The sequence below is a fragment of the Cherax quadricarinatus genome, chromosome 43 (assembly GCF_038502225.1).
Source record: "Cherax quadricarinatus isolate ZL_2023a chromosome 43, ASM3850222v1, whole genome shotgun sequence".
In the NCBI taxonomy this organism is placed as follows: domain Eukaryota; kingdom Metazoa; phylum Arthropoda; class Malacostraca; order Decapoda; family Parastacidae; genus Cherax; species Cherax quadricarinatus.
In genome coordinates, this window is record NC_091334.1 from 28,548,199 (window position 1) to 28,571,525 (window position 23,327).

The following is a 23,327-nucleotide window of genomic DNA, read 5'->3' on the forward strand; positions in this document are numbered from 1 at the left end:
TTTGTAAAATTAGTTTAACACAGTTGCGGGAGGGAAAAAAATTTTGAGCACGCGGTCGCCCGCAGGGTGAGATGGGCTACAGCCATCCCCCACCAGCATCAGCCACCCCCACCACCCTCCCAGCCTTCAGTTCGGTTCATACATGTGCTGGATGAACCCGTGCCAGTAGCTTGCTGTATTTGTTTAGATACGTATTAATTGCCATATCTTAAATCTGCCAAGCAATCATGGCACCCAGTAGGCATACAAGTGTTGCTGAAAGTTGAAAGAAAAGATTTAAGCGTTAAAGTTTTAGAATTAATGAAGAAAATAGAGATATATTAGACAAGAGATAACCATTGGCCGTAATGAAGCGTCATTTTGTACACAAAAAGAATGAGGTTAATATGAGTTTGTGTGACGACTGACTGACTTACTGATTGACTTGACTAACTGACTGACTTACTGATTGACTTGACTGACTGACTTACTGATACTGAATGACTTGATTGGCTGACTGAATGACTTGACTGATTTACTGACTTGACTGACTGGCTGACTTGACTCAATGACTTGACTGACTTACTGAATGACTTAAAGTTAGACTTTTCACTGAAGAGTACCCTGAAATGGTGTCTAGAGCAGCTATGCCTTACCATCAATTGTACTGTAGGGTAAAATAGAACAGAAATCCCTTATAGAATTTATGCACACTCCAGTACAACCATAAACTTCAGTACCAGAACCTCTACCATCCACCTCAGCTCAGTAGGGCCACAGCATAACTCTCCACTCTCTTCACAATCATCCACAAACACCAGCACCCACAATTTAAGGTAGGAAATACTATTATATTTCTGCTGAATTTGTAATCTTATGCAGTAAAAACAACAAAATACATCACAACACTGAACTACATTTACATATTCCTTTTATTTCTGTAAGATCTGGAGGTCTAAAAAAAAAGTTGTTTGGCTTTTTGGGGCTCCCAAGAACATAACCCTATTTTTCCCATTAGTTCTTCAGTTTGTCTAACATGGTTTTGTCTAACATGGCATTTTCAGAAACGTAATTACCGTGTTAAACGATGGTCTACTGTACTACCTGTTGCTAATTGAGGACTTAAACCAGTCTACAGAACCTATACTGATAGCTTGAAGTTTCTTACATAATATATTGTGGTTGACAGTATCGAAGGCCTTTTGCAGGTCTAAGGTTACCATACCTATGAGGTTCCCCATCAACATTTCAGTTCTCATGTAATCCATCAGATTAATTAGGGAGGTGTTGGTTGAGTAAGATCTTCTAAAGCCTGATTGATAGCTATGAAGAATGTTGTTGTCATTAAGGTACATACTTAACCCCTTGACTGTATCAACTCCAAATCCTGAGGTCTCTCCTGGTGTCGCAAAAATTAAAAAAAAAAAAAATATTTTTTCTTATGAAATGACAGAGAATCTTTTCCCGATTGTAATGACACCAAAAGAACAAAATTTGATGGAAAACTGACGAAATTACCCTCTTGCGAAGTTAGCGACCTCGGCGATATTTATGAATCAGCGATTTTGCCAACTTTGAGCCCTGTTTTCGGCTAATTCCGTTGTTCCAATCGACCAAACTCATAGCTATTTCTTTAGAACTCCATTTTTTCTATCGACTGAGTACAAGAAACTGCCCATTTACCAATTTCAACTACCCAATAACATGGTCAGAAATTTGCAATTTGGCCAATTTCATGAAAATTAAAAAATATGACAATTTCAAAATAGGGTCCACAATTAACAATGCAGAAATTCCTGGCTCTAAAATGACATTTTCTTTGTTCATCAGTCATGTCTCCAGGTCCCTTTGATATTACTCTTGCTTTCTATTTTGAATTTTTATTCAAACAAAAAATAGAAGATTTACTGTTATGCAGACTACTGCAATATTGTAATAGTTGTATAAATAATGTCAACCCATTCATGACAGCATATTAGAATGGCTAGTTGGACATTTATTGGACAATGACATCATCTGTTTACTTTTGAACATCAGCAAAAATCAAGCATTTCCCCTACTTTGAGCTCCATTTCCAGGTTCTTTTTATAATAAAACCAATCAAAATCACCTCTATTTCTATAATATGTTTTCCATTCTATCAAATGAGATCAAGAAAATGAGAATACAACCATAAATACTATACGAAAATAGACCACAAAGTTGGCATTTTAATAAAAAAAAAAACGGTCGGTGTTTTTTTTCCTTATTATGCACTGCATGCTGCAGGAGTTTTTTTATATGGTGCGCACTGACCACACAGACCCATTCTCTCACATATGGCCTACCAGCATTCTCCTGCTTGATTTGAAGCAGCTAGAATTTGAGTATATATACGTCAAACACTGTGGCTTGTAAGACGACCAAAACAGTCAAAGGGTTAACTACTTGACAGTACACTACCCTCTCTAGAATTTTGGATATTACACTGAGTATGCTAACAGGCCTATAGTTGCTTACATCAGACCTACTATTTTTCTTGAAGACAGGAGTAACTCTGGCATCCTTGAACCCCTCTGGAATGGTATTAGTGGTGATGGACAAATTTATTATGTGACCAATAGTGATTGACAATTCAGAAGCAGCATCTTTTAGGAACTTAGATGGGATGTTATCAGGGCCGGTGCTCTTAGTTAAGATAAGATAAGATAAGATTTCGTTCGGATTTTTAACCCTGGAGGGTTAGCCACCCAGGATAACCCAAGAAAGTCAGTGCATCATCGAGGACTGTCTAACTTATTTCCATTGGGGTCCTTAATCTTGTCCCCCAGGATGCGACCCACACCAGTCGACTAACACCCAGGTACCTATTTGCTGCTAGGTGAACAGGACAATAGGTGTAAGGAAACGTGTCGGAATTTCCACCCGCCGGGAATCGAACCCGGGCCCTCCGTGTGTGAAGCGGGAGCTTTAGCCACCAGACCACCGGGCCACCAAGTTGGGTTTAACCCTTTCAGGGTCCGTCCCGTAGATCTACGGCTTTATGGTGAGTGTCCAAACCGTAGATCTACGCCATGAGCTCAGCTCACTCTGATAAACTGTGAGTGGTACATTTGGGCCTAGATATGAGAGAATACATCTATGTGGTATGTGTGCACCACATAAAACAGATCCTGCAGCACGCTGTGTATAATGAGAGAAAAAAACTGAAATCATGATTTTTCGATTAAAACAGCAACTTTGCAGTGTTTTTTCGTATGTTTTTTATAGGTGTATTTGCGATTTCTTGGTCTCATTTGATAGAATGGAAGACATATTACAGAAATAGAAATGATTTTGATTGGTTTTAGTACTGGAAATGGCTTGAAACTGAGCTCAAAGTAGCGGAAATGTTAAATTTTTGCCGATATTCAAGAGTAAACAAACGACCTCACACGTCTAATACACGTCAGCTGGTGGGTCTAATATACATTCACAAATATGGTGATGATATTTATACAATTATTACAGTATTGCATAACAGTAAATCTTCTATTTTTTGGTGTGAATAAAAATTCATTATGTGAATAAAAAATCAAAATGGACTTTATTTGTAAAGCCTCAAAACATAACTAATGAACAGAGGAAATGTTAGTTTAGTGCCAGGAATGCCTACATTGTTTATTCTGGACCCTATTTTGAAATTGGAATATTTTGAACTTTGTGTTAAATTGGCCAAATTAACAATTTCCGATCACTTTATTTTGTAGTTGAAACAGTTGACTTGGCGATTTCTTGTGCTCAATCGATAGAATAGAAGTAATACTAGTGAAATAGCTAAGAATTTGGTTGATTGGAATAATGTAATTGGCCTAAAATGGGAGTCAAATTCAGCAAAATCGCCGATTCGTAAATATCGCTGACACATCAAAATTCGCGAGAGCATAATTTCGTCAATTTTCCACCAAATTTCGTACTTTTTGTTTTATTACCTTCACAAAAAGATTCTCTACGATTTCATAAGAAAAAATAACAAATTTTTTTTTTTGAAATTCTTGGACACTGGTGCGTGACTCCAGATTTGGGCCTTGGACCCTGAAAGGGTTAACCTGCTTAGGACTTGTGGTACCCAGGTGACTTGTAGTCAAACATCAGAGAAAATGTGTTACTGGGGGTAACTAGAAAATTATTCCTTTCGTATGCCTGTACTCAGGGCGTCATTTCTTCTAAAAATGGTGTTACATGAGAACGGGAGTGTTTCTCTTGATTTATTCTACTGTATCAACATGGAGACAACTTGTACACAATGTAAAGTGATGAAAACCAGGTGTGTTAGTCTGGTTTGTTTACATTACATGTGGGTGGGGGTCGGGTGGGCTGCCATTCCTGGCTACCCATACTTCCTAACCTGACTTCCTACAAATAAAACTCACCTCTCACCCTACATTAAGATTACAAATATTTTATGGTAATTAATGAGTGTACTTCAACTTCTTTCAATGTACCAGCTGTATCCTACTGAAGTGGGGTGGCCCAAAAGGAAAAACGAAAGTTTCTCCTTTTAAATTTAGTAATATATACAGGAGAAGGGGTTACTAGTCCCTTGCTCCCGGAATTTTAGTTGCCTCTTACGACATGCATGGCTTACGGAGGAAGAATTCTGTTCCACTTCCCCATGGAGATAAGAGGAAATAAACAAGAACAAGAACTAGAAAGAAAATAGAAGAAAACCCAGAGGGGTATGTATATATATGCTTGTACATGTATGTGTAGTGTGACCTAAGTGTAAGTAGAAGTAGCAAGATGTACCTGAAATCTTGCATGTTTATGAAACAGAAAAAAGGACACCAGCAATCCTACCATCATGTAAAACAATTACAGGCTTTCGTTTTACACTCACTTGGCAGGACGGTAGTACCTCCCTGGGCGGTTGCTGTCTACCAACCTACTACCTATATAATGAGTGTACTATATATGTATTTTATTGCTCCAGGGAGCTTAATGTCGTAGTAGGTGGGAGTGGCCAGGCAGGATGCCATACCTCCCACACACATGACATTCTACAAATTGTAAATACTTCTCACTTCTCACCCTACATTAAGACTACAAATATTTTAAAGTAAGTAATGAATGTACTGTATATGCATTTTATTGCTCCATGGAGCTTTAACCCTTTCAGGGTCTGTGCCGTAGATCTATGGCTTTACGTTTAGGGTCCAAACTGTAGATCTATGCCATGAGCTCAGCTCACTCTGATAAGCTGTGAGCACTAAATTTGGGCCTAGATATGAGAGAATACATCTACGTGGTATGTGTGCACCACATAAAACAAATCCTGCAGCACACAGTGCATAATTAGAGAAAAAAACTGAGACCGTAATTGTTTATTAAAACAGCGACTTTGCAGTATTTTTTCGTATGTTTTTTAAAGTTGTATTTGCAATTTCTTGGTCTCAGTTGATAGAATGGAAAATTTTTTTTTTTTTTTTTATTATCACACCGGCCGATTCCCACCAAGGCAGGGTGGCCCGAAAAAGAAAAACTTTCACCATCATTCACTCCATCACTGTCTTGCCAGAAGGGTGCTTTACACTACAGTTTTTAAACTGCAACATTAACACCCCTCCTTCAGAATGGAAAATATACTACAGAAATAGAGATGATTTTGATTGGTTTTAGTACTGGAAATGGCTTGAAACTGAGCTCAAAGTAGCAGAAACATTTAATTTTTGCCGATGTTCAAGAGTAAACAAATAACCTCACATGTCTAATACACGCCAGCTGGTGGGTCTAATATACATTCACAAATGAGATGATACTATTCATACAATTATTACAATATTGCATAACAGTAAATCTTCTATTTTTTGGTTTGAATAAAAATTCATTATGTGAATAAAAAATCAAAATGGAATTCATTTGTAAAGCCTGAAAATGTAACTAATGAACAGAGGAAATGTTAGTTTAGTGCCAGGAATACCTACATTGTTTATTCTGGAGCCTATTTTTAAATTGGAATATTTTGAACTTTGCATTAAATTGGCCAAGTCACCTATTTCCGGTCACTTTATTTTGTTGTTGAAACAGTTGACTTGGCAATTTCTTGTGCTCAATCGATAGAATAGAAGTAACACTAGTGAAATAGCTAAGAATTTGGTTGACTGGAATACTGTAATTGGCCTAAAATGGGAGTCAAAGTCGGCAAAATCGCCAATGCATAAATATTGCCGACATATCAAAAATTGTGAGAGCATAATTTCGTCAATTTTCCATCAAATTTCATACTTTTTGTTTTATTACCTTCAGAAAGAGATTCTCTACCATTTCATAAGAAAAAATAACAAAATTATTTTTTGAAAATTCCTGGACCCTGGTGCACACTTTGAAATTTGGCCTCTGGACCCTGAAATGGTTAAGCATCGTAGTAAAGTATGTGTGAGTGGGGTGGCCAGGAGGGCTACCACACCTGACTTCTTACAGTAACTACTACTCACCTTTTGCCCTACATTAAGACTACAAATATTTTGAGGTAAATAATGAGTGTACTGTGTGTGTATTTTACTTTTTAATGCCTAGTTCTATTGCTAACTTAATATATGTTAGTGCAAACTTGTTATCTGGCATTTATATGCATTTATAAATGGAAAAAATGGAGTTCTGCTTTCTGGTGAAGTCTGTTTTCCGGCAGTAACCTGGAACCTAACCTGCCGTGTAACCTACTGTATATCAATGTAGAAAGGCTAAACTCTTGGGTTGTTGCAGCACTTAGAGAATGGGAGGTAAACTGGTTTGATCACAGGAAGGGGATAGTGGCAATTTCTTGTATCAAGAGCCCCTCAACACCATCAAGGCACCACATGCAAAGGGACTTTATAACAAAGGCTATCTCTCTTTTTTCATAAATATAGTACAAATAAAAACCACAATGTTATTCATGGCATCTTCTATGTATATCAACTACACCTTACAATTTTCACATTTATAAGCTCTCTCTCTCTCTCTCACTCTTCTTTATGTTTCTTATCAGTCATCAAAATACACAAAATTGAAGAATTAACCCTTTCAGGGTCTGCGCCGTAGATCTACGGCTATACATTGAGGATCCAAACCGTAGATCTACGCCATGAGCTCAGCTCACTCTGATAAACTGTGAGCTGTAAATTTGGGCCTAGATATGAGAGAATACATCTATGTGGTATGTGTGCATCACATAAAACAAATCCTGCAGCATACAGTGCATAATGAGAGGAAAAAACTGAGACAGTAATTTTCGATTAAAACAGCGACTTTGCAGCTTTTTCGTATGTTTTTTATAGTTGTATTTGCGATTTCTTGATCTCATTTGATAGAAGGGAAAATATATTACAGAAATAGATAAGATTTTGATTGGTTTTATTAATGGAAATCGCTCGAAACTGAGCTCAAAGAAGCAGAAATGTTCAATTTTTGACAATGTTCAAGAGTAAACAAATAACCTCACAAGTCTAATATACGCCATCTGGTGGGTCTAATATACATTCATAAATGTGGTGATATTATTTATACAATTATTACAATATTGCATAACAGTAAATCTTCTATTTTTTGGTTTGAATAAAAATTCATTATGCGAATAAAAAATAAAAATGGAATTCATTTGTAAAGCCTGAAAATGTAACTAATGAACAGAGGAAATGTTAGTTTAGTGCCAGGAATGCCTGCATTGTTTATTCTGGACCCTATTTTAAAATTAGAATATTTTGAACTTTGCATTAAATTGGACAAATTACTAATTTCCGATCACTGTATTTTGTAGTTGAAACAATTGACTTGGTGATTTCTTGTGCTCAATCGATAGAACAGAAGTAATACTAGTGAAATAGCTAAGAATTTGGTCGACTGGAATAATGTAATTGGCCTAAAATGGGAGTCAAAGTCGGCAAAATTGCCGATACGTAAATATCACTGAAACATCAAAATTCGCGAGAGCATAATTTAGTCAAATTTTCATCAAATTTCGTACTTTTTGTTTTATTACCTTCAGAAAAAGATTCTCTAGCATTTCACAAGAAAAAGTAACAAAATTATTTTTTGAAAATTCTTGGACCCTGGTGCACACTTTGAAATTTGGCCTCTGGACCCTGAAAGGGTTAAATCCTAAATATTGTTTTATTCAATATAAAAATTCGAAAGCAATATAGGATGGCATTAAAGCAAAACAGAAGACTTTCTTACCTCCAGTTTTTGTAGCTTGCTGACACACGATGCCAGACATCTATCTGCAACAGCTACATTGGCATGAAGGAACAACTTTGTCAAGTTGAAACAGTGTTCAGCTATAATCTGCACATGGTTAGAATATAGATGGTTACAGAATATTGTTAGAGAGGCCAAATGAGAGCCATGGCTCTTAAAGTAGCTTATTGTTGAGCTTTCTATGGGGTGATGCAATCCAGTGTAAAACCGAAGTTCCAAATGTTTAAGTTTATGCAATTTTCTCAACTTTCCCACATCTTTGTCACACACACGGACTTTTAAATTTTCTATATTGGGACATGCTTCACATATGAAGTCCACTATTTCCCCATCACATTTTTGTACTCTGGACAAGGTATTATCAACATGAGTGAGCTTCAAGCTGTACTCATACAAAGTTCGTCGGCGGGTTTTACGACCAAACTTTTTAGGCTGTGATTTCAGTATCTGTAGTGATGTGCCAAGCTCCTTGTATCCTACAAGTTGCAAATTTGGGAAGCAATGAATGAGCATTGCCACATCTTCTGCATCAATGCTGCAATCCTGTAGGAAAAGTTCTTCTAGATTGATACAGCCTGCTTGATGCTCTGTAGGATAGAGGTGAAGCAGTCCCTCACCAGTGACACGGTTGTTATTGTTGAGGTTGAGACGTTTGAGGTTAGGGCAGGAGCGCCCCAGGATCTGCAGTATTCCTGAGGAGCACGAGGGAAGTGTGATCTTGTAGTGATGTGTGGACAAGTTTAACTGTGTCAACTGTGTCATAGAAGGCAACAGATTCATCAGTGTTAACTCCACTTTATCCAGTGTCTCTAATTCTACAGAGCCAATATAACTTAGATCTGCCAGCTGCAGATCTGTTATTCTGAAAATAAAAAAAATAAGCATTAATACCTTGCTTCTCCATGGAGAAGTGGAAAAAAAATTTTCCTCCATAAGCCATGAGTGTCGTAAGAGGTGACTAAAATCTTGGGAGCAAGGGGCTAGTAACCCCTTCTCCTGTATAAATTACTAAATTTAAAAAAGAAAAAGTTGTCTTTTTTCGGTTACCCTGCTAGACTCAAGATTTCCTGTCATATTGTTCCAATCAATTTGTCTAAAGTAAAAATCTCCCATTATCACAACATTTTCATATCTAGATGCGTTATGAATTTCGTCCCATAACAGCTTACTGCACTCCCTATCAAGGTTTGGGGGCCTATAAATCACACCCAAAATTAATTTGTCACGACCCTCGAGAAACTGTAGCCAAACAGATTCTGTGTTCGATATTTCTAATCTTATATCATGTCTAAGACAACAATTTAAATTTTCTCTGACATACACCACCACTCCACCACCCTGCCTGTTGACCCTATCAGTGTGGAATAGTTTATAACCCTGTATGTTGCATTCAGAAGGCATTTCTCTACCTTTCAGGTTGAACCAGGTCTCTGTTATACCAATAATATCTATATTACCTACACTTGCAAGTAATCTTAGCTCATCTATCTTATTTCTTAGACTCCTACTATTTGTATAGAAAACCTTAAGGGAGCTAGTCACTCGTTGCCCTCTACTATCTCTCTTTGTTTGTTGATCAATTGATTTGCCATTACTAGCAATTTTATTTTGAATATTGTTTTTTAAACATATCCCTGAGGTATCCCAGTAATAACTGCTGTTTTTAACCCTAATACTGCAGCCTGATTGTTTCCCACAAATACCCATGCCTCTATAATCTATCAGTTTAAATTCCTAGACAAGTCGTCAGTTGTGCAAGAATGGTATATAATACCGACAAGATGAAATTAAGATTCTGAAGAATCTCCACGACTACGGTGCTCTTCGCACCTGCTCCAAGGTTGAGGGACTGATTACCTCATCTTCTGTATATAGTCCTACTGTCTTCAAGTTATGTCCTGGAATTTGTATTGATAAAGCCACTGGATGGCGAAACGTCTACAATAAAGATACCCAGATGTTGCACATGTGTCTTAATTTCAAGTCATCAGTTACCCTCTCAATCGAATTGGATAATGCAACCACTCCATCCCCAGAGAGATGAACCCCATCCCTTGCATATATATCACATTTGCCAAAGAATAGGTCCCACTTATCAATGAATGGGATTGCAATTTCCTTGCAGTATCTGTCTAGCCAGCAATTTATACCAATTGCCCTAGACATCCATTCATTGCCCACTCCCTTTCTCAGCAAGATGCAACATATGACTGGGATCCCTCCCCTAGACCTAACTACTTCTATGGCTGACCTGCACTTATCCAGCAGCTCCTGTCTCCTGCCCTTCCCAATGTCATTACCCCCAGCACTAAGACAGATAATGGGCTTGTTCCCATTACCTGACATAATATTATCCAACCTGCTGACTATGTCACCAACACTATCTTCAGGAAGGCACACCCTCTGTCTGACCTTTCTGTCTCTGTTACAAAAAGCACGGTCCATATATCTTACCTGAGATTCTCCTACTATTAAAATATTCTTACCTTGATTAGCAGGGGAATCAGTGGTACCTTCAACCTCACTAACCACTGAAGTGCACTCATCCTGGAGAACAGAGAATCGATTTCCTACCTTCAAATCATCTCTGTTAACCCTCCTTATCTTCCTTCTTCCTGAACTGTGAACCACTTGCCACTTAAAGCAGGTGCCACTATCACTGCTAGTGACCATTTCCTCCTTACTAGCTAAATCTTTCTCACACTCACTCCCAAACTCATCCAGGCGAAGCTTCAGCCTCCTATTTTCCTCCTGAAGAAGAAGAACCTCCTTCTTCAACACCTGAACCTGAGATTCTACAACACTACAACAAGCCATGGTGCTTGGTAACACCCCATGCTAACTCCCAAGAGCTTAGGACAGGTATGACCACAGGTGACCACTGACCTCAGCATTATCTATCACAATTCATCTAAAATGACATAATAAACAATATTAATAACATAGTAACATGATATATACTCTAGAATGAATATGTCATAACATATGTGAGGAGTAAGTGTTGGTGGTGGTGTTCTTAGGTTTATGAGGGCCACTGAGAGAAGCCGTACATATTAGTGGTGGTGGAGGTGGCAGCAGAAGCAACCAACACTATTCACACTGAAACAATGTATGTAATTTATAAATAAGAAATATTTACACTTTAACCCCTTCAGGGTCCAAGGCCCAAATCTGAAGTGGTGCCCCAGTGTCCAAGAATTTTCAAAAAAAAAAATTTGTTATTTTTTCTTATGAAATGGTAGAGAATCTTTTTGTGAAGGTAATAAAACAAAAAGTACGAAATTTGATGGAAAATTGACGAAATTATGCTCTCGCGAATTTTGATGTGTCAGCGATATTTACGAATCAGCGATTTTGCTGACTTTGACTACCATTTTAGGCCAATTACATTATTCCAGTCAACCAAATTCTTAGCTATTTCACTAGTATTACTTCTATTCTATCGACTGCGCACAAGAAATCGCCAAGTCAACTGTTTCAACTACAAATTAAAGTGATCAGAAATTGTTAATTTGGCCAATTTAACACAAAGTTCAAAATATTCCAATTTCAAAATAGGGTCCAGGATAAACAATGTAGGTATTCCTGGAACTAAACTAACATTTCCTCTGTTCATTAGTTACATTTTGAGGCTTTACAAATAAATTCCATTTTGATTTTTTATTCACATAATGAATTTTTATTCGCACCAAAAAATAGAAGATTTACTGTTATGCAATACTGTAATAATTGTATAAATATCATCACCATATTTGTGAATGTATATTAGACCCACCAGCTGGTGTGTATTAGATGTGTGAGGTCGTTTGTTTACTCTTGAATATCGGCAAAAATTTAACACTTCTGCTACTTTGAGCTCAGTTTCAAGCCATTTCCAGTGCTAAAACCAATCAAAATCATCTCTATTTCTGTAATATGTCTTCCATTCTATCAAATGAGACCAAGAAATCGCAAATACAAATATAAAAAAAATACGAAAAAACACTGCAAAGTCGCTGTTTTAATCGAAAAATCATGATTTCAGTTTTTTTTCTCATTATACACAGTGTGCTGCAGGATCTGTTTTATGTGGTGCACACATACCACATAGATGTATTCTCTCATATCTAGGCCCAAATGTACCACTCACAGTTTATCAGAGTGAGCTGAGCTCATGACGTAGATCTACGGTTTAGACCCTGAACGTAAAGCCGTAGATCTATGGGGCGGACCCTGAAAGGGTTAATTTATAAATAAGAAATATTTACACTTACCTTGGAGATCTTAGTTTAATTAGTTTGATGGAGGAGATGCTGGCAGAAGTTTAGGGTGGTGGAAGACAGCAGGGCAGAGTATGTTCAGCGCCCCTATACACCTCCAACAACATTGGAGAGTTACTTTCGTGTCGTTTTTCTGTCACTTACTTGCTACACTGTTAACGCTATACTTTATCGCTGGCTGGCACTATAGCCTTTATCGATACCTGCTGCTTTAGTATCGTACATATCGTAGAATCACTGAAGAAGGCACATTCTTCCCTCTCTCCTCCTCCTCCATTTTGGTACTTTGCTACAAGTTCTTTCTTGAATTCTATCGTTTTTCTTTCCTTCTTTACCAAAGGCTGGGAACTAGGAGCTTTCTTTGGGCCCATGGTGGCTTATTTAGCAGTTGCAAGCACAAAAACAATGGATTATTATGAAATGTATCGTATAAACCCGTGGGGTGATGGTCACTTGCTGATAAACAATGGCACACTGAGTGTGAATGGTGCGGGAGACTGGCTTTGTTTGCATGCTGACACTGGGATGCCGATCCAACGCATACCAGACGGTTGCCGAATCACGAGGCCAATCATGAACCGCGAGGCTTTACACCTACCATCCGACTTACGACCTGCTCGACATACATCCACTCGACTTACAACCGTGCATCTGGCAGCTGGGCTGGGCTGACTGATGCACACCGCTGTACAATATTTGACAACACTTGCGGTGGCAATGTGTCATGCAGGCAGCATCAGTTTGAGTAACCCTGCCCTATCAGCAGCATCATACTGTACTAACTGTACTAACTGGACAGTAAATTTCACCATGGCCCCTAAGATGAAGTCTGAATCTTGCACTGGAGATTGTGGCAAGAAAGGCTCTTACTCTCGAACTCTTTATTTTTTTTCACTGTTGCACATAAACCTGTCTGTATCTGTCTGTCTGTATATGTGTCTGTCTGTATCTCTGTGTGTCTGTTTGTCTGTCTACCTGTGTGTCTGTTTGTCTGTCTACCTGTGTGTCTGTCTTTCTGTCTACCTGTGTGTCTTTCTGTCTACCTGTATGTCTGTCTGTCTACCTGTGTGTCTGTCTTTCTGTCTACCTGTGTCTGCCTTTCTGTCTGCTTGTCTGTCTCAGAGCCACTCATTAAGAGTGTAATTGGTCTTGAAGATGCCATATTAATAATGATAATAACACAATAATAATCACTGAGGCACATTAAATGTGTATAAAACGTTAATATAGACATTTTTGCTTAATCCATCTATGATTTTTTTTTTCAAAATTATATAATAAACATCCTACATAACATTAACATAACATTATATAATAAACATCCTACATATAAATTAACAAATATAAGATGTTTTTCTGGTAGGCTCGACAGAGTGAACAAAAACCATTCATGTCCGGGCTGGTAACAACAACAACAACGTTTGTTTACATAACTCGTGAACCTTCTACCCTCTCATTCTCTCTCGTTTATTCATTTAATCTTGTTTACTCACCTCTCACTCTACATTAAGACTACAGATATTTTAGGGTAAGTAATGAGTGGACACGATTATTGTATTATAGTTTAATAATAATATTAATATTAATATTAGTACATATGTATTATTGTAATAATAATAATAATTATTATTAATATTATCATTAATTTAGGGCACTGGAGCACAGATCCACTGTATAGCACTTTGTCTGGATTTTATGGGTTATCCTAGGTAATTTATACTATGTATGATAACTTTACTTACGTGTACCTGTGAGAGAGAGAGAGGGCCTGTCGACCCTCAAAGGGTTAGAGAGTAATAATAATAATAATAATTATTAATATTATTATTAATTTAGGGCACTGAGCACAGATCCACTGTAGCAGTCTGGATTTTATGGGTTATCCTAGGTAATTTATACTATGTATGATAACTTTACTTACGAGTGAGAGAGTGAGAGTTAGAGAGAGAGAGAGAGAGAGAGAGAGAGAGAGAGAGAGAGAGAGAGAGCGAGAGAGCGAGAGAGTGAGAGAGAGAGTGAGAGAGAGAGTGAGAGAGAGAGAGATACAGAGAGAGATACAGAGAGAGAGATACAGAGAGAGAGAGAGAGCCACATTCAGTCAGCCAGTCAGCCAACCACCCACCTGGCCACCCACCCACCCGGCCACCCACCCAACCAGCCAGCCAGCTACGTATTACACATGTTCCAGAGTTGTTCCTCTTTACTTAGGGTATAGGTTACACAACATTCTGGCAGGATGACACTACCAGTGGTATTCTCCCATTCCACTGTGTTGACAATGCATAAAGATAACAGTAACATATGATACTGTATGCGATGTAAAATTTACAATACAGTTCACTACCATGCATACATTATATACAGTACATAAATAATTAAAATATAACAATAAAAGTAAATTATGGTAAAAAAAATGAAATAATGATTGTACATTACATTACAGTATTATGTAGGTAGTTTATATAGGAAACATTTGACATTATGCCCTACCCAGTATGTCGGCAATTTTCAAAGGTTCAACTTACGTCCATTCTGACTTACGACTGGTTGGTCGGAACTAAGCTTGGTCGTAAGTTGGATGGTACCTGTATTTTGCTGAAAAAAGTTGCCGAAAGTCAGATTTCACGAAAATTGTGGCTGCCAAAAGGCAGGGGTCCACTGTATAATTATGAAATTTGAAATTATGCTAGCCAAAATTAGTGCCGGATTACTGATGGAACCGGATAACTGATTGCCAGACTAGTGATGGCCAACCTGTAGTAACTTACTGAGGATGAAGGAGAATGTTAAGCAGAGAGGAGACCACAGAGTGTGAGGCCAGAGCTGAGTGGTGGGTAGCAAGTCGTCGCAACACAGAGTTCAACACGTCCTGAATCAGCAGCGGTGGAATGTACCGGTTCAGCAACTCACGTGTTATGACCTCCTACGAAGCAACCAATGAAAAAAGCCTCAAAACAATGATTATTATACAACAATACAAAAACTAGTTTTATACATTATAAACTATCCAGTAAGACTTGTGTATTTACTACTACTGGTATTATTATTGTTATTATTATTATTATTATTATCATAAAAAAATGAAGCGCTAAAACTACCACTGATAATACTATTATTCTTTAGCCTTATAAAACATTCTACTGTATGAACTGCATTTTTGTAGTCTTGACCAAATTGTAACTCTTCCAAATTCTAAATTAAGTGTGATATTATGAGTCATCAAGTCTAGAAATAAATATTATTATAACAGCAAAGACTGCAGTTACTGACTTATCATTGAAATGAACAATAAAGAAGTTTCTGTATATGAGGCCTCTGCACACACACACACACATACACACCTGCTGAGGATGTGGAGAAGAGAGTGTCTGTGCTAGGACCATCTTACTGGTTGAGTTGATACAAGACCACAGCAACCCTCGTGGTTGACGCCGTGGAGGCATTGTTTTCCTTGCAACAGTCAACTAAGATAAGATAGATAAGATAAAGTTTATTTCTTCTTAAAGGTTACAATGTGTAATTGCAATTTTGATTTGCTAAGTACAAAGATAGCCACTATCATGCTGGGGCATTTTGGGCAGATTAATCCTAATACGTACATAGTAACTAATTAAAACTAAACAAGATAATAAGTACATGGTAACTATACTTAAAACTAGACAAGAAGTAGTGGTTAACTGTTTTACAATCTTATTTAAACTTAATACAAATGTGAGGTAGTAAGGTGGAGTAAGGTTCCGTAAAATAATCTTGAAATTGCACACAAAATCTACGTTACAAGTAATGGTTCAGGTTTACCTGGAGTTTACCTAGAGAAGATTTCGGGGGTTAACACCCCAGTGGCCCAGTCTGAGACCAGGCCTCATGGTGGAATCAGCGTCTGATCAACCAGGCTGTTACTGCTGGCCACACGCAAGCTGACATACGAACCACAGCCCGGTTGGTCAGGTACTGACTTTAGGTGCCTGTCCAGTGCCTTCTTAAAGACAGCCAGAGGTCTATTGGTAATCCCCTTTATGTATGCTAGGAGGCAGTTGAACAGTATTGGGCCCCGGACACTTATTGTGTTGTCTCTCAGTGTACTCGTGGTGCCCCTACTTTTCATCGGAGGAATGTTGCATCTCCTGCCGAGTCTTTTGCTTTCATAGGGAGTGATTTTCACGTGTAGGTTTGGTACCAATCCCTCCAGGACCTTCCAAGTGTATATTACCCTGTATCTCTCTCGCCTGCATTCCAGGGAATACAGATCAAGGGCCTTCAACTGTCCCCAGTAATTTAGGTGCCTTATCATACTTATGACCCCTGAAACCCTCTCTAGGTAAACTCCAGGTAATGAGTGCCGTGAAAGTTCTTTGTACACTCTCCAGGTCTGCAATGTTGCCAGCCTTGAAGGGGGCTGTTAGTGTACAGCAATATTCCAGCCTAGAGAGAACAAGCGATTTGAAGGGAATCATCATGGGCTTGGTGGTAATATTTTATAAATTGGCAGAATTAAAAGTCTAGAGGTCACATAATAAAACTAATTAGCAGATGTTTTGGTTGATTTGGCTAAGCCTTTGACTGTCACAAGCCCCTTTCTGAAACTGTAATTCTCTCAGTAGTAGTAACCAGTTACCAGTCTCAGTAGTAACCAGTTACCAGTAACCGTCCGTTGACTCAACGACCAACCGTCTCGCCTGAGTCACGGTCTTTCATATTGTGCTGAGCTGACACTATTTCAAAAGACCTACTCACGGGGTGCTGGGCAGACGGCTAGTCAGTATTACGAGTGTAACCAAGGAGATAGGTAACGGCTGCGGGCTCTCTCCACATAACAGCAATTATACGTAATAACAGCCTACGTGAGTATTTCTTACCTAATCCACGTATCGAACTCCCACATGATAAATGGTGGCAGCGGTGGGATTGAACTCTTGGATAGTCAAGGTCCATCTAGCTAACCTTCCAGTAGGTTGTTTGTTCTGGAATAAGGGTATCAGTGGAGCATGATCTGTCAAGACATGAACAGAGTACTGATAAATAATGTCTCGGAAGTGCTTTAAAGACCATACTATTGCTAAAGCTTCTTGCTCAGTTACTGTATAATTACGTTCAGCCTTTGTAAGGACTCGGCTAGCAAATGCAACTGCGTTGTACTTGCCATCGGTCTTCTGAGCTAGTACGGCACCTATGCCAATTGAACTAGCATCAGTTGTCAGATAGAAAGGCTTAGAAAAATCTGGAAATTTCAAAATTGGAGCAGATGTTAGCTTTTCTTTTAGAGTTTGGAATGCTCTTTCTTGACGGAAGGTCCAAACAAAAGGAGCATCTTTCTTAAGCAACTCAGTTAGAGGAGCAGCTATGGAAGAAAAATTGGCAATGAAAGATCTATAAAAACCTGCTAAGCCCACAAAGGATCTTACGGCATCAGCAGTTTTGGGAGTTGGAAAATTTAGTACTGCAGTTACTTTACTTTGGTCAGTCGTAACCCCTCTAGGAGTGACTACGTGACCAAGAAACTTAATTTCTGATCTGAAAAATTGACATTTTGACAGTTTGATCTTTAAATTGGCTTCTTCAAGCTTACCAAGTACTACATCAAGTCTTTTCAAGTGTGTATCCACGTCTTTAGACATGACGATTACGTCATCTAAGTACACCATAAGTGCATTACCTATGAGACCTCTAAAGATATTAGTCATGAGCCTTGAGAACGTGATAGGGGAAGATCGTAATCCAAATGCCATACGGAGGAAGTGATAATGACCTGTAGGAGTGGAGAATGCAGTTAGCTCTTGGCTGTCCTCGTGAAGAGGGACTTGCCAAAACCTTTGTAACAAATCTAGGGTTGAAAAGACTTTGTTATCTCCGATATTACGTAAAAGATCACCCAGTACAGGGAGTGGAAAGCGATCTGGAATGGTTTTCGCGTTTAACTTCCTAAAGTCAATCACTGGACGCCAAGTACCATCCTTCTTAGGTACTAGTATCAAGGGTGCATTCCAAGGGGAATTGCTAGGTGCAATAACTCCATCATCAAGCATTTGATTGATCAATTCTTCTGCGACAGCAACTTGTGAATGAGGCATTCTGTACGCAGGTATGTAGATAGGTCTAGTACCAGGTTCAAGTGGAATACGATGGGACAATAAGTTCGTTATACCCATCTTCTCACCTGGTAAAGCAATGGCTTTACGACGTTTGTTCAACAGAGTCAACAAACGCTTGACTTCATCTGGGAAGTCAGTGGGAGCTAAGTCTTTCTCCTCAACTGGTGGAACAGATTGATCCAGTGCAGTGGATGAGGGCTCCCCGGCGTATCTCAGTAGTAACCAGTTACCAGTAACCGTCCGTTGACTCAACGACCAACCGTCTCGCCTGAGTCACGGTCTTTCATATTGTGCTGAGCTGACACTATTTCAAAAGACCTACTCACGGGGTGCTGGGCAGACGGCTAGTCAGTATTACGAGTGTAACCAAGGAGATAGGTAACGGCTGCGGGCTCTCTCCACATAACAGCAATTATACGTAATAACAGCCTACGTGAGTATTTCTTACCTAATCCACGTATCGAACTCCCACATGATAATTCTATGTTGATAAATTTTTGGAAAAAAAAAAAAAAAAAAAAAAAAAATCTTATGAAATGATAGAGAATCTTTTCCCAATGGTAATGACACCAAAAGTACGAAATCTGGTCGAAAACTCACGGAATTACGCTCCCGCGAAGTTAGCGGTCTCGGCAACATATACGCATCGGCAATTTTGCCAAATTTGAGCCCTGTTTTTGGCCAATTCCGTTGCTCCATTTGGCCAAACTCATAGCTGTTTCTTTAGAACTCCATTTTTTCTATCAGTTCAGTACAAGAAACCGCCCATTTACCGATTTGAACTACCCAGTAAAGTGGTCAGAAATTGGCAATTTGGCCAATTTCACGCAAATTAAAAAAGATGCCAATTTCAAAATAGTGTCCAGAATAAAGAACGTAGACATTCTTGGCACTAAAATAACATATCCTCTGTTCATTAGTCACATCTCTAGGCCCCTCTTATATTACTGTTGCTTTCTATTTTGATTTTTTATTCATACAAAAAATACAAAATTTACTGTTATGCAGACTACTGCATTATTGTAAAAATGGTATAAATAATATCAGTGCACTAGTAAAAGAATATTAGACTCCCCAGTTGACGTGTATTGAACGTGTGGTGTGATCTGCTTATTCTTGAACATTGGTAAAAATTGAACATTTCCGCTAATTTGAGCTCAATGTCAAGGTCGTTTTCATAGTGAAAGTAATGAAAATCATCTCTATTTCTGTAATATGTTTTCCATTTTATCACCTGAGACCATGGAAACGAAAATACAACAATAAATACTATACAAAAGTATGTACACTTCAAATTCGGCGTTTTAATCCAAAAAAAACAGTTTTTTTTCTCATTATGCACTGCATGCTGCAGGATTTTTTTTATGTGGTGCACACTGACCACACAGACCCATTCTCTTACATGTGGGCCTACCAGCTTTCTCCTGCTTGATTTGAAGCCGCTAGAATTTATGCATATAAATACGTCAGAAACAGTGGCGGGTAAGATGTATATATACGATATAAACAGTCAAAGGGTTAATATTGAGAGATAAGATGATTTTTTAGCAAAGTTCTAAATGTATAAGTTGTCAGGAGATCCCCGACCTGTTCCAGTAGCGAGTTCCAGGTCTTCAGGCCCTTTATGTGCATAGAGTTCTTGCATAGTGAGAGACTGACTCGAGGGATGTTGAAAAGTGCCTTATGCCTTGTATTGTGACTGTGCATTCTGTTGTAACTGTCAAGGAGTAGCTTTAGTGGAGGGTTTACAGTGGAGTTTAATGTTCTGTATATGTAGCAGGCACAATAATATGAGTGTATGTAAAGTAAAAGGATACAAGTGCAACTATTGTGACATTTTATTGTGGCAACCTTTCACTCTCCAGGAGCTTTGTCAAGCTGTTACAAACAACAACAACAACAACAACAGCAGCAGCAGCAGCAGCAGCAGCAGCAGCAGCAGCAGCAGCAGCAGCAGCAGCAGCAGCAGCAGCAGCAGCAGCAGCAGCAGCAGCAGCAGCAGCAGCAGCAGCAGCAGCAGCAGCAGCAGCAGCAGCAGCAGCAGCAGCAGCAGCAGCAGCAGCAGCAGCAGCAGCAGCAGCAGCAGCAGCAGCAGCAGCAGCAGCAGCAGCAGCAGCAGCAGCAGCAGCAGCAGCAGCAGCAGCAGCAGCAGCAGCAGCAGCAGCAGCAGCAGCAGCAGCAGCAGCAGCAGCAGCAGCAGCAGCAGCAGCAGCAGCAGCAGCAGCAGCAGCAGCAGCAGCAGCAGCAGCAGCAGCAGCAGCAGCAGCAGCAGCAGCAGCAGCAGCAGCAGCAGCAGCAGCAGCAGCAGCAGCAGCAGCAGCAGCAGCAGCAGCAGCAGCAGCAGCAGCAGCAGCAGCAGCAGCAGCAGCAGCAGCAGCAGCAGCAGCAGCAGCAGCAGCAGCAGCAGCAGCAGCAGCAGCAGCAGCAGCAGCAGCAGCAGCAGCAGCAGCAGCAGCAGCAGCAGCAGCAGCAGCAGCAGCAGCAGCAGCAGCAGCAGCAGCAGCAGCAGCAGCAGCAGCAGCAGCAGCAGCAGCAGCAGCAGCAGCAGCAGCAGCAGCAGCAGCAGCAGCAGCAGCAGCACAATTAACTCGCACGTGAGTAAAAGGATATAAAAGTTATTACTTGGGTAACATAAAAATAGGTTAGACAAATATTTCTATTTGTGATGGCAGGGTTTACTGTTTTCAGGAGGATTCTTGCTAAGACTTCAGAGATGGCGAAGCTGCCGTTGTTTTGTTTAATTGTATTCAAAACAGCGATTAGTGTTGATTCAAGGCACTTGTGTCTGTAGAAATTAGTTTCTTTGATCACTAATTGGGCGTCCCTGAATTTCATGAGATGATTGGTGGAATTTCAGTGTTGTACACAGGTGTTCTCCAAGTTATCATTCCTACATTAGTCGCACTTGTGTCCTTTTACTTTACATATTGTCGGTAATTCTACCAACATTATTACAATATGAGTGTGTCTTGTATATTTAGCAAGTTCAGTCTTTTGAAAAGTGCTGGGGTGTGCTGTCTAGCACAGGAGCTGGTTATCACCCACACAACAGCTTTTTGTTGGGTTATTTAGGGTCTAAGGTATTTGGCTGTGGTTGAACCCTTAGCAAAAAATAATGATAATGTAACCATACTACATACATACATGCACCTAGTTGTACTATTGCTCACTCTAGGTCAATACATAGACTATACCAAAGTCATTACATTAGACCTTAGTGCAATTACAAGTAAGAGTCTTGTGCTATTTTTAATTTGTATTTTTATATTATTAGTTTATACCTAGTTGTACTTTAGCTCATTCCAGCACAACACATAGACAACACCAACTTCATTATGTGTATTAGTGACTATACTCTACATGACCAAAATGCTATAGCTATATACTTGTCCAAACTTCCCACCACTACAGATATCAGTACTAAAACTCAACACACAACTCAGGATATAAATAACCATAATTTAAACCTAGAAGATGATTGATCACGTTGACCCTGATCTAAACCTACATAATCTGACACACAATCAAAACCTATTGGAAAGTAACTGCCTTTACTACACAGCATCACAAGCCAGCACTATCCTAAACAATGATAAAAGTCTATCAGTACTTAACTACAACATCAGGTCCTTAAGCAAACACTATGATGACCTCCTGGCACTCCTTGAATCACTAAAGACACCCTTCTCCTGCATTATTCTTACTGAGACCTGGCTAAAACAGGACACAATAGATATCTACCCTCTACCAGGATACACAGCAATCCACAACTGCAGACCATACCAAGTTGGGGGTGGTATTGCAATCTATTACTCTAACCAATTATCTTGTATCAGCACCAATTGCTTTAGTGATGAATATGGAGAATACATTTTTGCTAATTTTACTGTAAAAAACCTTAAGACGCCTATAACAATCGGTGCCATTTACCGGATACCCCACACTAACATCCCAAACTTCAGTGAGAAATTTAAGGCACTAATAACAAACAGACAAATGAATAAGCACCACCTTCTCTTAGCTGGAGACTTCAACATCAACCTTGGCCTACTAGATGATCAGCCTGTAACTGATTTCATCAACAATATGAACAACACACTTCTCATACCAACAATAACTAAACCAACCAGGCTCACTGAAACAAGTGCAACCATAATAGACCACATATGGACCAATATACTAGCCCCCCTTAAATCAGGGATAATCACAGATAACACTACAGACCACTACCCTACCTTCCTCTTGACAAACATTAGTAAACCACCACTTGAATACAACAAAGTCTCATTTAGACTCCATGATGAGGCCTCAATAAGGAAGTTCACAGCTGGCCTAGAGACTGTTGACTGGCCTACAGAATTCTCCAAGGCCAATGGTATTGACGACTGGACAGACATTTTTCTTAACAAACTACTTAGACTATACAACAAACATTGTCCTATAAAAACGAAACAGATCACAAACAAACGGCTTGGTTGCCCATGGCTAACCAGCACCATTCTGAAATCCATTGATAAGAAACACCAATATGAAAAGCAATATAGACAGGGCTTAATACACAAAGATATTCTTAAACACTATTCATCAGTCCTCACCAAAGTAATAAAGAAAGCCAAACAACTATACTACTCCAGTAGATTCATTGACACAAGAGGAGATATAAAAAAGACCTGGAAAACACTCTTTCAGATTCTAGGGACCCACAAACTGAAAAAAAACAAGAATATTGTCCTAACTAAACCTAATGAAACACCACTGCAACCCACCGACACAGCTAACAAGATAAACGACTTCTTCTCAACCATAG

At 39.1% G+C, this 23,327-nt stretch overlaps 1 protein-coding gene across 3 annotated transcripts in view; it reads right to left on the minus strand.

Moving 5' to 3' along the window:
* Window positions 1-23,327, minus strand: part of LOC128694185 (uncharacterized) — an 89,145-nt gene that overhangs the window by 34,696 nt on the left and 31,122 nt on the right. For all 3 annotated transcript variants that reach the window (XM_070093811.1, XM_070093813.1, XM_070093812.1), the window contains exons 2-4: window positions 15,773-15,895; window positions 15,200-15,354; window positions 8,152-9,034 (exon numbers count right to left, since the gene is read on the minus strand). In XM_070093811.1, coding sequence (XP_069949912.1) covers window positions 8,152-9,034; window positions 15,200-15,354; window positions 15,773-15,874 — 1,140 coding nt within the window. In that variant the 5' untranslated portion in view covers window positions 15,875-15,895. The remainder of the gene's footprint in view (window positions 1-8,151; window positions 9,035-15,199; window positions 15,355-15,772; window positions 15,896-23,327) is intronic.